Source organism: Dermacentor silvarum, chromosome 9, assembly GCF_013339745.2.
Source record: "Dermacentor silvarum isolate Dsil-2018 chromosome 9, BIME_Dsil_1.4, whole genome shotgun sequence".
Classification (NCBI taxonomy): domain Eukaryota; kingdom Metazoa; phylum Arthropoda; class Arachnida; order Ixodida; family Ixodidae; genus Dermacentor; species Dermacentor silvarum.
The window spans coordinates 122117986-122133189 of record NC_051162.1 but is presented as its reverse complement, the minus strand read 5'-3'; the positions used below and the strand labels follow the sequence as shown (position 1 = coordinate 122133189).

General features: G+C 45.7%; 1 protein-coding gene across 1 annotated transcript in view; it reads left to right on the top strand.

Moving 5' to 3' along the window:
• Positions 1–3985: 3985 nt before the first annotated feature.
• LOC125939899 (low-density lipoprotein receptor-related protein 10-like) overlaps positions 3986–15204 on the top strand; it is a 62800-nt gene continuing 51581 nt past the window's right edge. The window contains exons 1-3 of the mRNA XM_049655422.1: positions 3986–4073; positions 5054–5269; positions 8227–8364. Coding sequence (XP_049511379.1) covers positions 3986–4073; positions 5054–5269; positions 8227–8364 — 442 coding nt within the window. The remainder of the gene's footprint in view (positions 4074–5053; positions 5270–8226; positions 8365–15204) is intronic.

Below are 15204 nucleotides of genomic sequence, written 5' to 3'. Positions count from 1 at the left end.
TCCCATGTGGAGGAGATGGGGGCAAGCGAAGCTTGTCGCGTGTTTCTTCGCTGTCCCTCCGAACGAATTGCACTGACGAGTACCACGTTGTGCTCGAACCACAACCGGTCACACGCACTGCAGCTGGCTCCGTAGTTCCGGTTGAGAAACTCACGTTGAAACCTGGCCGTCTCACCGGGGGAGTCGGCGCTACCTTTATCGAGGCGTGCGCCACCGTTGTCGGGTTCCTGGAGGGCTAGACGACGCTGACGTACGTTTGGCCTCAGCATCGCGTTCCCGCAACTCAGGGTCGGCGGCTCTTCGATGATGTTTCGGCTGGGCTTCGGAGGCCCTCACGCTAGAATCGGCACGTCTCGACGACGAGGCCTTTCCCGAGCCCGTTCATCTGCATGGATTTCCATGAAAAGTTGTCCGTTAGATAAGACATTGAATGGCTCATACCCCCTTAAGCCATGGATTATACCTCCGTTCTACACTGCAATGATTAGCAGCACCGCAGCCATCTGTGGAAGCAGACGACGACGACGAACGAGGGAGCAGTGGCACGAGCGCAAGCCCACCACCTCTGCATATAAAACATCGCTTATAAGGGAGCGTATGATCATAGCCTCCTATATACAGCGTCTGTCGCCACTTATATTGCGATAGCAATTGTATGGACACTCCAAGCAGATTTCTGCCGTCGGCATCACCAGAGGTTCCGTATGAAGTCCAACGGCGATGAAATCATCGCCGCACGCTGTATGTGCGAGTGAAAGCGCGCGAGGGACGCGCGCTTTCACGAGAAGCGAACGCACGGCGGAGAGCAAACGAGACTTCTTTCGTCGCGCGAAAGGCCGTGGGGGGAGGGAGGGACGGAGGGGAGGCGGCGTTTAGCCGCGGCACCAAATGCGTATTTATATAAAAAAGTTGTCGCAGTTTCACCTGAAAGGCGAAGCATCAATTGCGATAGCAACCTTGTAGAGAGCTATACGGAGTAATGATATTAGCTTTATCAGCTGTATAAACTTGGACATGCAGCAGCATCGCAACACGCAGAACTGTTGTCGACGCCATCGGCGTTTTGCCCGCGTTCGCTCAAAATGCGTGCGGCGTTGGTGACTGTTGCCGGAGCCTCTGATATAAATAGGCACTGCGTGCCGCAGCTAAACGTCGCCTCCCTTCCCTCCCCCTCCCCCACGGCCTCTCGCTCGTCGGAAGAAGGCGCGTTTGCTCTACATACATGGTGATTGTGAAGGAGAACAGAGACGCCTACTTCTTCAGCCCTTAAGCGAGCACGGCGCAGAACGCGCGTTTGTTCTCCGCCGTGCGTTCACTTCCCGTGAAAGACGCGCCCCTCGCGCCCTTTCACTCGCACATACAGCGTTCGGCGCACGGCGACGACTTCTTCTCCAAATGACGTCATACGGAACCTCACGGCGACGGCGACGGCAGAAATCTGCTTTTGAGTGTCCATATAATTGCTATCGCAATAAAACGTTACGAGGCGAGAAGGAGGTAAAGACTTCCGACGCTGCTCGACGAGTGCCCCGTTCTGATCTCGTCGAAAACCTCGATCCGAGCGACCGCCAGAGGCACCGGCAACAGTCACCAACGCCGCGCGCGTTTGGTGCGAACGTGGGCAAAACGCCGACGGCGTCGACAACATTTCTGCGTGTTGCTGGTGCTACTACATGTCCAAGTTTCTACAGCTGATAAAACTACTATACATACTCCGTATAGCTAGCTGTCTACTAATTTGCTATCGCAATTGATGCTTCGCATTTCGGGTGAAAGTGCGAAATTTTTCTTGTCGCAACGAAGTGGTCTCCTCCGCTGGTCACGTGACCTGCGCTCCACCGGCACGACCCTCACCCTCTCATGGTCACGTGACCTGCGTGACGCCAGACAGACGGCGAAGGCTCGACTAAGAACAGCTCCGCTGTTTAAAGAAATTAGCACGCGAAGACCTTATAATGTAAAGCTGGGCAACCTACTCTGTTAAAAAAGTTCAAAGGATTATGTGCCTGAACCCTTTATGCGCCCTTTCCCTAATTTGTTTTCAGCACGACTGATATATCATTGTGACGGCAATTTTTTTTTTTTGAATCCTGCTAATATAGCGCATTTATTTGCACTGACAATAAGAGTTCTGTATTTAGTGTGGTACATTAGAACCTATTCCTGTAATACTGCTCCAAAATATCTTGCTCATTCATTCATTCATTCATTCATCTATTTATTTAAAAATAGCTTACAGGTTCAAAGGGCATTGAGTAAGGGGGTTTACTTATTACAATGATAGCACAAGCAAACTAGTTTGGAACATGGTTACAATGCAGGGGAACATCAAAACGCAACGCAACAGAGTAAAAAGAAAAATGCAAAACAAGTTTTCAACGTAAGTGAAGAAAAAAAAATGTCACAGTTTCGCCCTAAGGGCGAAGCAATGAATGCGATAGCAACACAGCAATGTCATACGAAGTAAGGTGAGCGGCTTTGGTAGCAACACAACACGCAGAACTGTTGTCGACGCCATCGGCGTTTTGCCCGCGTTAGCTCAAAATGCGTGCGGCGTTGGTGACTGTTGCTGGAGCCTCTGATATAAATAGGCACTTGGTGCCGCAGCTAAACGTCGCCTCCCTTCCCTCCCCCTCCCCCACGGCCTCTCGCGCGTCCGAAGAAGGCGCGTTTGCTCTACATATATGGTGATTGTAAAGGAGAAAAGAGACGCCTACTTCTGCAGCCCTTAAGCGAGCACGGCGCAGAACGCGCGTTTGCTTCCCGCTTCGTTGCTTGCGCGTGGGGGATTGAGTGCGTTCGCTGTCCGTGATAGCGTGCGTCCCAGCACGCTTGCGCTCGGGCATACGGCGCGCGGTGAAGATTTTATCTATACGGAACCTCACGGCGACGGCGACGGCGACGGCGACGCCGACGGCAGAAATCCGGTTGAAGTGTCCATATAATTGCTATCGCAATAAAAGAACTTAAACGACGAGACCATGTTACAGCACCATTTAAGAAAAAAATATGTACCTCAAGCTTGTGGCAAAATGTGTTCAGGTTATTATCAGAGGCGATATCATCGGAAAGATCGTTCCACATGCGGATGGCTTGTGGAAGTGCGCATGTGTTAAAAGCGTTCTTATTGCCAAATATGTGAGTGAAGCTGAGGTGTAACGAGGCTATCTTATTGCTGTATACGTACTTGTGAAACAGGCATAGGAGACACATTTGACGGCGAATGGCCAATGGTTGAGGGGAATGATCAAGTTTAAGTTGAGTCACACTTGAATGATGGTCATAGTTCCTTGAAATGTAACGGGCGGCTATGTTCTGAACTGCTTCAAGCATGTTAATTTGATAATGAGCGGAAGGAGACCAAACAGATGAGGCATATTCAAGTTGTGGGCAGACGAAAGTTAGATAGGATAATTTGCGAACGTTTGAGGGGCAATGACGGAGGTTGCGTCGTAAATACCCTAAGGTTTTTGAGGTTTAGCGCACGCAGCAGTGATGCGTTCAAACCAGGAGAGGTCTGGTGTAAGGTAAACGCCAAGATATTTATGACATGATACCTGGGACAGCTTGTCTTCCTGTGTGCGGTAAGAAAAATGGGAACGTCACGCTTACGTCAGAAAGAAATAATTTTACATTTGTTAGTATTTAGGGTCATGAGCCAGGTGCTACACCAGATTGAGATAGTGTTGAGATCGTCTTGAAGGATCAGGTGGTCGTCGGGACTGTTTATTGCTCTGTATAACATGCAGTCATCAGCAAAGATTCTAATACTTGATGATATGTTATTTGGCAGGTCATTTATATAGATCAGGAAGAGAAGGGGGCCTAGAACGCTGCCCTGTGGAACGCCAGAAAAGACATAGGAAGAGTGAGAGGAAGTATTATTAGCAATCGCGAACTGCTTGCGACGTGAAAGGAAATTCCGAAGCAATGATAAATTGAGAGAATCTAATCGAAGGGCAGATAGTTTGGAAATAAGGCGGCAATGGGCGACATGATCGAAAGCTTTGGCAAAATCGAGAAATATGAAATCGGTCTGTCGGCAATTGTTCATGTTGGAATGAAGGCCAGTGGTGAATTCCACTAGCTGCGTTTCGCACGACATGCCCTTCCTGAATCCGTGCTGGTTTGGAAAGAAGAATTTGTTAGTCTTGACCAAATGCAATTCGACCAAATCGACCAAATGCAATTCTAAACATGCTTCCTAATCGGCATGCGAGCTTTTTCTTGCTTATTTTGCATTCTGTTTTCATGTTGATGTTGCCGCTGTGACCGGAAACCAAACCCCCGACCACGTCCTCAGTAAATACCCGTGCTAAACGTTGAGCCACTGATGTCAAAACTGATCTGTCGAATGACGCACGCGTCAGACAGAGGGCTTCTCCGATGCTAAAGCCTGTCGGTAACTGTTTTGCTGTCGTGTTGCGACTGTTTTTCTGCGCATAAATTTTGCGACTAAAAAGACAGTACATGTACGATCAAGTCGTGTAGTCCATCGAACAGCATTTTGGAAAGATGGCTACTCAAAAAAGTGGAGCACGTTTGGACCCTTAAGAAATTTGCTTCACACTGCATGGCCGAGATTTTCAGTGCGCCTATACAGGTTGTAGGCCAGATCAAGGTATTGGTGTCAACGATTGCGTTGAAACCCCAATCCTTAGGACGACGTCACGAAAAGACGGTTTCAGCTTTTGAAACGTGAACACAATGCCACCTTTTGGGAACTTCTTGGAACCTGTCGGGCTGTTGTCGTACGTACAGTCGTCATCGATATGAACGGGAACAGCAATTTTTTTTTCAGAATAAAATAACTCGTAATGCATGGGTCCAAATCTAGTAAGTCTTCCTGTCCGTCTAGTTTTCCTGTCCAAATGTTTCTCTCATTGAACACATTTATGAAGGGTATGTGTTTAGCCCCTACGTGAGTTCGAAAAAGATTACGTTCTTCTCTTTCATTTTGATGACGACTGTACATGTTTCGCCCATCGTAAGGCCACACGTGAAGTCAGTTGACTATTACGGGCTTCACAGTAAAGCGGGCTCTCGCTCGCAGCGACGAGGCTTATTCAGGCACGCAACGATTCCACGGAGCAGACGCGCGACACGACCCTGGTGGAGACTACGTGCGTGGAGAAGAAGCTGACGGCCAGGCACCACCTGAGCCCGTACGAGTCGACCCACGCGTTGACCAGGATCCGGCTCGTTGTCGGCGACCGGGACGAGAAGAGCATCGTGGGCTACCACCTCAAGTTCAACATCTACCTGCATGGTGAAACCTTTCGGTGGTGTTCCTTGAGCTCCTCGCTGCCTGGTGGCTTTCTTCATTCGTTTCTTTCATACACAGCATCGGATCGTAATCGGAAAATCAAGTTGGTACAATGCCACACAGTTGTCGCGTAACGTAACCAGCTACGAGGAAAATACTGCGGAAATGTGGCTCTACGCGGATATAGTGCAGTTTAGCATGGCGCCTCAAAGCGCGAGCTGTCACAAGGGAGGAAGACGAGAAAGCGGCAGGTGGCGCACGCACGAAGTGTTTCAAGGAGATGGTTGCCTTTGGAACGAGCGAAGTATGCATGTGATGGTGGTCTAGTGATTTATGTGATATACAAGCACAATGCTATAGGCGATACTTTATTGAAAGTGTTGATATTAGAGAAGGTGTACAATCTCCATAAGCTGGATTCTGCCTAAGAATTCAGTTTGGCGGTGCGTCGCGTTTGGGCGGTCTCCTGACGTAATTAGAACGTGACGGACAGAGGCCAATCGGCACGCATGTGTTTTTTTTTCAGGGAAGAGAACGTCACAAACCAAAGAAAAATATGGCAAATTAAGAACGCTTCTTGGTAAATAAAAATTAGTGCCTCCTCAATTCTTCGTCTGTCATCTCAAACGCGTCTTTTCGATGTCGAGGTAGTCGTCTGTCACGGATGATTGCTACAAGCACTAACGCAAATGCCACAGGGATCACCATCACCGTCATTTTGATAGCAACGCCGATGTCGCCTGTGCACACGGCACGCACAGGCTATGCACACGGCGCCTTCGAATCACACCGAAGCACATCACGCTACTTTGCTTCGTAGCAGACGACAATTCGGTTTTCTAATGATTGACATTTGCGTGACGTCATCATAATATGCGTGCGCGCGCCGAGGCGATGGCGTCACCCAGGCGGCGACCAATCGCTGTTCGCAAAGCGAATTCTTCGAAAACCGACGCGTTACAGAATACGGTGCGTGACGTCATCTCGTATGTTTGTGGGGCTAATTTATGATGGAATATTTCTTTTGCACAATGAAGGCAATAAAGTGATTAAAAGCGGGATCATGGCCTAGTGGTTAAATCACCGGACTGCTGTGCTCGACGGCAGAGGTCAGATTTCATCATTTGTCACGCATTATTTTCTTTTTATTAAGGCGAGGCGAGACAGTAGCCTACATGGCCACCGGAATGTGCCAAGAATGAGGCAGAAAATGCTTCGAAATAAGATATTAGGGGGAAAATGCGAATTTGACGTTACAAATTCCCCTTGAAGTTCGCAGATAACTTTGCGAAGGGTTTCGACCACGAATTAACACACATTACCGATCATGCATGTGAGACGTCGGTTTGGGCCAGTATAATCTGCTTAATCCGGACATTTTCTTGAGAAACGACATCTGGCATGGCCTCTGTAATGCGGACTATGGCCTCTGCGACCAGGAAAAGAAAACAAAGGAAGAAAAGGGCGCTTTCCCGTTGTAGCCTCGCTCGTGCTCTACTTGCGAAACCAGGTGCCCTGATTCTAGACCGTACTATAGTCACTGGTCTTGTTTCACCACGCTGTATAAATGATTCCGTCTACCTACATTGTTCTGTTAGCCCACAGCCAGAGTAAGTGAAGCCCGCAAAGTAGACGAGGATAACGCATGGAAGTACCCCGCAGAAGTGAAGCAGAAAAGAGCACCAACAATTAATTGATAAGGTAACCCGATGATATCGTTAATTCAAGGCAACCCAATAAGGTATAAGGCAAGATGAGGTAACCCGACTATATCGTTAAGCCAAAGCATCAACTATCTATCGGCAAGGCAACCCATTAAGGTACGTATAAGCGAACTAGGTATAAAAGTGTGAAGGCATGAACTATCTATCGGTATCGGTAGCCTGGGCTAGTCTCTACAGATATGAATTCAGTCAAGAATGAAACAAATTTACACTTATTTAAGAATCCCGATAAGAATGTCACAAAAATCTTAAAAAGCTCGAACGTAGTACTGAATGTAACTTGAGCCCTCTGGTTGCAATAAATAGTAACATAAAAATGTCAGTTTTGTACGGAAACTAAAGCAGAAGGATGATATTTCAAAAGCGTCACTACCACGTTTGATGATAACTTCAGCTTCTCTGTATCATTGCTGGTAATGACTGTTCTCTCTTGCATCAAATAGTGCTGAACTCAATAACGGCCAGCACATGTACTTCTAACAGATATTTAAGTTCATTTGGTGATGTAAAAGGTCACCTATAAGAGCTCAATATAGGTAGCGCAATAATTTGTTTATACATACCATGAGTGACCTGACCCGACCTAAAATTTCATGCTACAGGCTTAAAATTTTTACTACAAAGATTGCGACGTGCTTCCAGAAATATATTTAAGATGAAGCTTTATCGCGGGGGTTCCTATCTAAATACATGGGAACAAAAACATTTTTTACCTCAGCAACCATGGTACGTCTTTTCAGGAAGCTTGTTGCATTAAAACGAAGTTAAAATCCAATGACTCAAGACAGTGATTTTTTTTATTTAAGCTATCAATTTGAGGAATATTCATGAAAATTTAATTTAAAAAGCAAGCTCACGTCTCATTTTTACAACTCCGTAACGCGGCCGTCAGAAAATACACCACAATTTTATATACTGCACCTAATATTACATCTATTGCGGACAAAATTGCGTACACTAACAATTTTAAAGTAGCCTGTAGATTATTGTATCGACCTTGTCCGCTTTAGATGCTCTAACAGATAGAGTATACATCACCGAGTATCTGCTTTTTGGTGCAAAGTTACGAATTTGTAAACTTCCTGCATAAATTTTTTCTCTTGAACTTACTAATAAGTGTCACCTTCTCATGTGTGCGTCGTTTGCCGTCTCGTCACTTGTGAGATTTCTCGTGCTGTCTTCAGGGTGACCTAGAAAAAAAAGCCAGAGCTTGCTCATAGTCTGTTTTCACTTCAGGAAACTGGACCAGCTGCCCCTACGGAGACCAGTTCCAGTGCAAGGACAACAATTGCATCTGGAACAAGCTCGTATGCGATGGCGCGACGCACTGTCCGGACATGTCTGACGAGTACGAGGCCACGCACGCCGTCTGCAGTGAGTACTATCGGCTCCGGACCCTCGAGAAACCAAGCGCCGGTGCTCGGAGTAACAGCTAGTTGATTTAAGCCTGCCGGAGCTTGGAGTAACAGCTAGTTGCTTTCAACCTGATCGCGTACAGTGTAAGCTTAAATTTAGACACTTCGAATAGGCTAGTTTCAGAGCGCAGCTTTTAGGCGCCTGTTCCTTCGGCGAGCGTCGGCGTCGGCACTGTCGTACCTCGTAACCGAGCGAACGAGCACAGCGAAGGATGGAGGCGAGCGTGGAGCTCCGTGGGATATGAAGCGCGGCGATAGCGAACAGAGCGCGAGGAGGAAAGCGGAGAAGGTGAGTATGGCGAAAGCGTGAGAAGAAGAGTGCAGTGCCGTGCATGATGATGATGATGATGATGGATCTATTGGCATCCCGTTTGAAACGGGGCGGCGACAAATAGTCACCTAGCGTGCTTCATTTAATCAGGTATATCAACATGTTCTTTATCTAGCATTTTTGTATATCTCTCATTATTCTTTATTTTTTTTTTCAAAAATTTGCCTTGTACCGCTACCTATGATTTTAAGAGATCAGGTCGTATCCATCTTTTCCCGGCTTTTTTTTCACCAGTACTCTAATAGTCTCTTGCTTATCTCTACGGCCGATCTGCTGATGTTTCCTTCCACATTAAACCCAGACGCTTCTGGGAGTTGCACGTTACCTATGGTTCTCGCTGGGTGGATCCCGTCGCATTCCATTAGGATGTGCTGAGTGGTCTCTCTATCTTTACTGCAGCATACACATGCCTCATCTAGTTCCGAATATTTGCTCCGGTATGTTTTTGTCTTTAGGCAACCGGCTCGAGCCTCAAACAGCAAGGCACTGCCCTTTGTGTTATCGTACAGATTTTCCCTTCTAATTTCTTTCTTCTCATTCTTGTAAATCTCCATTGTCCTTTTCGTTTCCATTCTTTGCATCCAATTCACGGTCTCTATTTCTCTCACTTTCTTTCTGATGACCCCTGGTTGTCTATTTACAGTTTCGATTATCCTGTACTTGGTTGCCAACTTCCTTGACCTCTTCCTCCATTCTGTGTTCACGCTTTTCATGTAGAGATACTTGTGCACTTTAGCCGCCCATTTATTTTCATCCATGTTCCTGAGCCTTTCTTCAAAACTAATTTTGCTCTGTGCTTCTCTTACTTAAAAAGAGAACCAACCCATGTCACCCTGCACTGCCTCATTTGTGGTATTACCGTGGGCTCCCAAAGCCAACCGGCCTACTGATCTTTGGTTAACTTCGAAACCCGACAAGATACCCGATTTTAAGCATAGAATGGCATTTGCGGATGTTAGCGCTGGTACCATTACTCCTTTCAAGATTCCACGCACCACCTCATACTTACTGTGGCCCCAGAGTGCTCTGTGCAAGACGGGGTGTGCGGCGACGATGGCTACGAGATGGCGCCAGAGTAGCGCGCATTGTCTGTTTGAAAACAAAGTGCTGCATGAGTAGAGGTCTGTCTGCGACGGTTGCTGTGAATCGCGCCCACGTGTCACCCATGCACTGCCTCTCACGATCTCTCGATTAGCGAGGTAGTCGCGTCACACTTCGCTCCGTTTGGAACATGCCGCACGAGACAGATTGTCCGCACCTGCCAATATATCGCCACATGAAAACACGTATAGGGCTGCGATCAAATTTCCCATTAGGTAATATCGTAATCGTCGTTGAAATTGTTTTACTTGCGATAGCTAGTTCTACCTAATATTCGCATTTGTTCACGGCGCCTTTTATCTGAAGCCAAGTGTGTGTCATGTGTGCTTCCGAGATGTGCAATCAATCAAAGTTTTCCTGGTGGTAGCAAATTTTACGTAATGCCTTTACTAGTTCGTCTTAACGTGTCTGAAGCCCATAGTGTGTAATAGGTGTAATCAAGGTAAAAAATTTTACAGAAAGAAATACTAAGGTGCGCGCCCGTATCTTGTAGGCAAAATTTGTCATTCGCCAAGGGCATGTTACATGGCGGCAGCATACCAGCAGAAAACACAAAGGCTTCAGCAAGGCGTGTAATATATGTGCATTGGCAGGACAATTACATCAGCGTGCACATGAAGAGGCGATTGTTAAAGAAAGCATAATCACGTTGAATAGGAGCTACGCCATGGTTCGCTTTATAAATAGTACTCAGACACTGCACGGTGGCACCGGTATACGAAACATTGGCTTAATAAATTTGAATGGTCCTCCAATATTTTGTATGTCGGAGCCGCCGTGCACAATATTTAGGCTTGACATAATGGTTTAGCGGAAACCCGCTAGGTGGAGAGAAGTAATTAAAGGGAAAATGAGACATCCACCCAATCGTAGCAATTGCTACAAAGAAAACCCATACGGGTTCCTCGAAAGAAAACCCTTGCAGTTGAAAAAAAAAATCGTCCTTGTCCGGGACTCGAACCCGGGACCTTTAATTACTTCTCTCCACCTAGCGTGTTTCCGCTGAACCATTTTGTCAAACACTTGCCTTTGCTTCGAGTTGTTGAGGAATTCAACTTCCCCCTGCCATCTGCTAGCCGCCTGGTTAGCTCAGATGGTAGAGCGGCTGCCCTGGAAAGGCGGTGGCCCCGGTTTCCAGTCCCGGACCAGGACAAATTTTTCTTCAACTGCGAGGCTTTTCTTTCGAGGAAGCCGTATGAGTTTGCGTTGTAGCAATTCCTACGATTAGGTGGATGTCTCATTTTCCCTTTAAATATTCAAGCTTCTTCGACCACAGGCAACGTGTTGCAGCTAATATTGAACGTGACTGTGCGCCAGCGGCATTGCGCAGAATAAATACTTTAACGTGGTCAGTTATTTTCTCTCTTTTCTTCCCGCGTTTTCGCAAACTCGAAAAGAGGTCGCACGTGAAAGCTGCTGTTCTTTAGTATCTGCTCAAAGAAACCCATAACACCGTCAAACTCTGCCAGACACAAACAAGCAACACCTGCGAGTGCGTATTGTACCAATCGAGAGTATTTTGCAGTGTCTCTTTAGTTTTCCTTCGACAAGAAGGACTAGTTCACGCCCCAAAAAATCTATTCAAATGACTCACTCAAGTTGTAAAAAACAGTCACTGGCAAACAACTGCAAAACGTTTTTTTTTTTAAACGCGAAGCATTTCTTTGCCAACATTTGCTACTTGAGCAGTATCTATCTATCTATCTATCTATCTATCTATCTATCTATCTATCTATCTATCTATCTATCTATCTATCTATCTATTATCTATCTATCTATCTATCTATCTATCTATCTATCTATCTATCTATCTATCTATCTATCTATCTATCTAGCCGCCTACATCTTTGTGCTCTCATGGTCGTTTCGCTAACTTGGCATGTACCAAAATTGGCATACTATGACAAGAGTATATGACGAACATTAATGATATGTCACGACATGAATGTTATGCATAATATGCGCGTCATGTAGGTCATAAAACAGCAGCCTAGGTCTTGGTGCTCTCATGGTCATTTCGTTAACTTCGTAGGTACCAAAATTGGCATAGTATGACAGGAGTGTACGACGAACATAAGTGATAGGTCATTACATAAATGTCACGACATGCGTGTCATGTAGGCCATGCACAATGACCCAGCGAAAAAGATTAACACCCAGAAACCAGCAGGAATGGCTTCGGACGTGGGCACTAAGTGAAGGAAACACTAAAGCATAATGGTAGTAGCAAAAATGAGAATGACTCAGCGAAAAAAGATTAACAGTCAAAAACCAATGGAATAGGTTCGGATGTGGTACTAAGTGAAGGTTGATGGTCGAGGGCATAGTCATGAGCATGACTAAGGCTTTCGCCTTAAGATCTCTTAGGTGTAGCTAAGGCACTCATGACATGAATGTCATGACATGCGTGTCATGTAGATCATGAAAGGGCCGCCTACGTCTTGGTGCTCTCATGGTCGTTTCTTGGTAGGCTCCCGCACACCGCTTCGCATAACATAACATCGATTCCCACAGGACGTGGGATCTGCCGGCCTTTTTTAAGCATGTTCATTCATAAAAATCCTTTGTTTTGTTTGCTCTAACCAACGTTGGCCTCTATCGGTTTATCGACTTGACCTGACTCTCCTTTCCTAACCATGATGTCATGGTGAACGAGCCGGCGTAGCACTCCCGGCTTTATGATTTCTGCGCAGCGACTGTTCTCGTCTTGAGCTTCACAGCTCTCAACAAGATCAAACGAGACGAGGCGTTTTGAAACAACCTCTCCACTCATTCTTTCAGACAGTAAAAAAATATCGAATGCTTGTGGAACCATCCGAACCTTGTTTTCTTTAGTTCGATACTCAAGCCCTCGCTAACAAGGTGTCGCTACACAAAAGGAAAACACGCTGCAGGACGAAGTGGATTTTGTGTTTACTTTGCAAGGACGACCCGGCCAATAAAGGGATTCGGCATAGCAGAGGCACACTTGCCTAGGCTGGTACGGAAGGACCAACTAACGAGCAAGTGGGACGCACACGAGCCCTTGGGAATGTTATTGACATTTTTATTGACATTACTCTTCAACAGGACCTTGATCAAATCTCCCATTGGTGTCCTCACGGCAAATGACTTTAAATAAAGAAAAATGCAAGTTGATTACCTTCAGTCGTAAACGCTGGAATTCTTCATATAACTACACGCTTAACAACCGTTCTCTTTCTAGCACATCCTCGTATAAGTAACTAGGCGTCCATCTTACACCAACTCTTTCAAGGTCAACTCATATCACCACAATTACAGCGAAAGCATCACATACACTCGGCTATCTGACGCGTAATCTTTACGATGCTCCTCAAACTACTCGCAAGCTATCATATCAAACATTTGTCCACCCTCAACTTGAATATACTGCGCCCATTTGGTCACCTTACGAAACTTATCTAATCAATCACCTTGAAGCTATTCAGAACCGAACCGCTCGTTGTATAGTCAGAGATTATAGCATACATTCTAGCATAACAAGCATCAAGATAGCACTAACACTCCCGTTTTTTAGAAAAACGTCGAACTATTTCCCTACTTTGTTTATTGCACAAAATAGTTCACAGTGAGCATTCGTTTTCTGTAACCTTAACTCGCCCATTCCAGTTCACCAAGACGTCTGCATAATGAACATAGCGTTCAACGCCTCTTTGGCAAAACTAACGCGTTTAATTCATCCGCCCTGCCACAGGCTATTAAATATCGGAATGGTCTTCCTGACACAAGAGCTAATAACGTTAATCCCGTGAATTTTAGACAAGATTTAAGTGCACATTTTAAATGTTGATTAAGAATTGATAATGCGAATATGTCAAGTGAAAGTGTTTTAAGATAAATTACCTGTAAATTTACGAATTTCTTACTCCAGCCTGAATTGTATTAACTGGAAATGACCTTTATCACTAACTATCGTATAAGTATTGCATTCTACCAGTGCTAACATATAGGGAAGAAACTTGGAGGTTAACAAAGAAGCTCGAGAACAATTAAGGACCGCACAAAGAGCGATGGAACGAAAAATGTTAGGTCTAACAATAAGAGACAGGAAGAGAGCGGTGTGGATCAGAGAACAAACGGGGATAGCCGATATTCTAGTTGACATTAAGCGGAAGAAATGGAGCTGGGCAGGCTATGTAATGTGCACGATGGATAACCGGTGAACCATTAGAGTTACAGAATGGATACGATGAGAAGGGAAGCTCAGTCGAGGAGGGCAGAAAACTAGGTGGGGTGATGCATGAAGTTAGGAAATTTGCAGGCGTAAGTTGGATCAGCTAACGCAAGACAGAGGTGATTGGAGATCACAGGGAGAGGCCTTCATCCTGCAGTGGGCATAAATATAGGATGATGATGGTATAAGTTCCACTTTGGTGAATTGATGTATCGCAAGATTTTAGCGCCTTCTCATTGTTTTGTAACCTTTTGTAACCCCTCTCAAGCAATACTCCACTTCGGTGCCCCTGAATGAATGAATGAATGAATGAATGAATGAATGAATAATAATTAATTAAATATCGAATACATATAGCAATAATAGTGTTATCAGTAAGCCTGGCGACTTGACCATGCCTGACGACTACTCGTGCCAGGCTTGGTGTCGGTGGCATCGACGGCAGCCATAGTATCGATAGCATAGATGGAAAAGTGTGGACAGCATCAGTATTGCCAATAGTATTGATTGTACTATCAGTACTATCGACACTATTGGTGCTGTCGACACTGCCGGCATTCAATAGGACATGACAACTCGCGAACCATGCATGTCTTTTTCTTGCGCCAAGTACAGTAGAACTAAACAGGGACGAAACGAACATTGAATACGAAGTGGACACGAAGTGGCATACGGGAGCGCGAACTACCAAATGGTTTATTGTCAAATCATGACACAGTATTTAAAGCACACAATGACGTATTGCGACTGCGTGAACTATGGTTACAGCAGGTATACTCTCAGATCGCGTTCTCGCGTTTCTGTTGTTATTCTAGCGGTGCATTCTCTGTGTGTATGCATTCTTTGCGTAAGTGACTTCGGCTTTTGTTAGCATGATTGAAATGCTGCTCACGCAGTTGTCTTTTTCTTCTATTTCTAAAGCCTCTCGGATTTGCCTGGTTATTTTATCTTTATTCTTTAGTGACGACTGTCGTCTTGTCAAAGTAAGCTGGGCATTTGCACGTTCTACGATGCATGGCAAGATGGCTGGATGCGGCTACTTGCTTGCATGCGTGACAATGTTCTCTGAGCCTGTCGTTGAGACAGCGACCCGTCTGGCCCACGTATACCTTGCCGCATTTAAGCGGAATCTTGTACACGACGTTATTTTCACAGGCTACGTATTTTTGCGC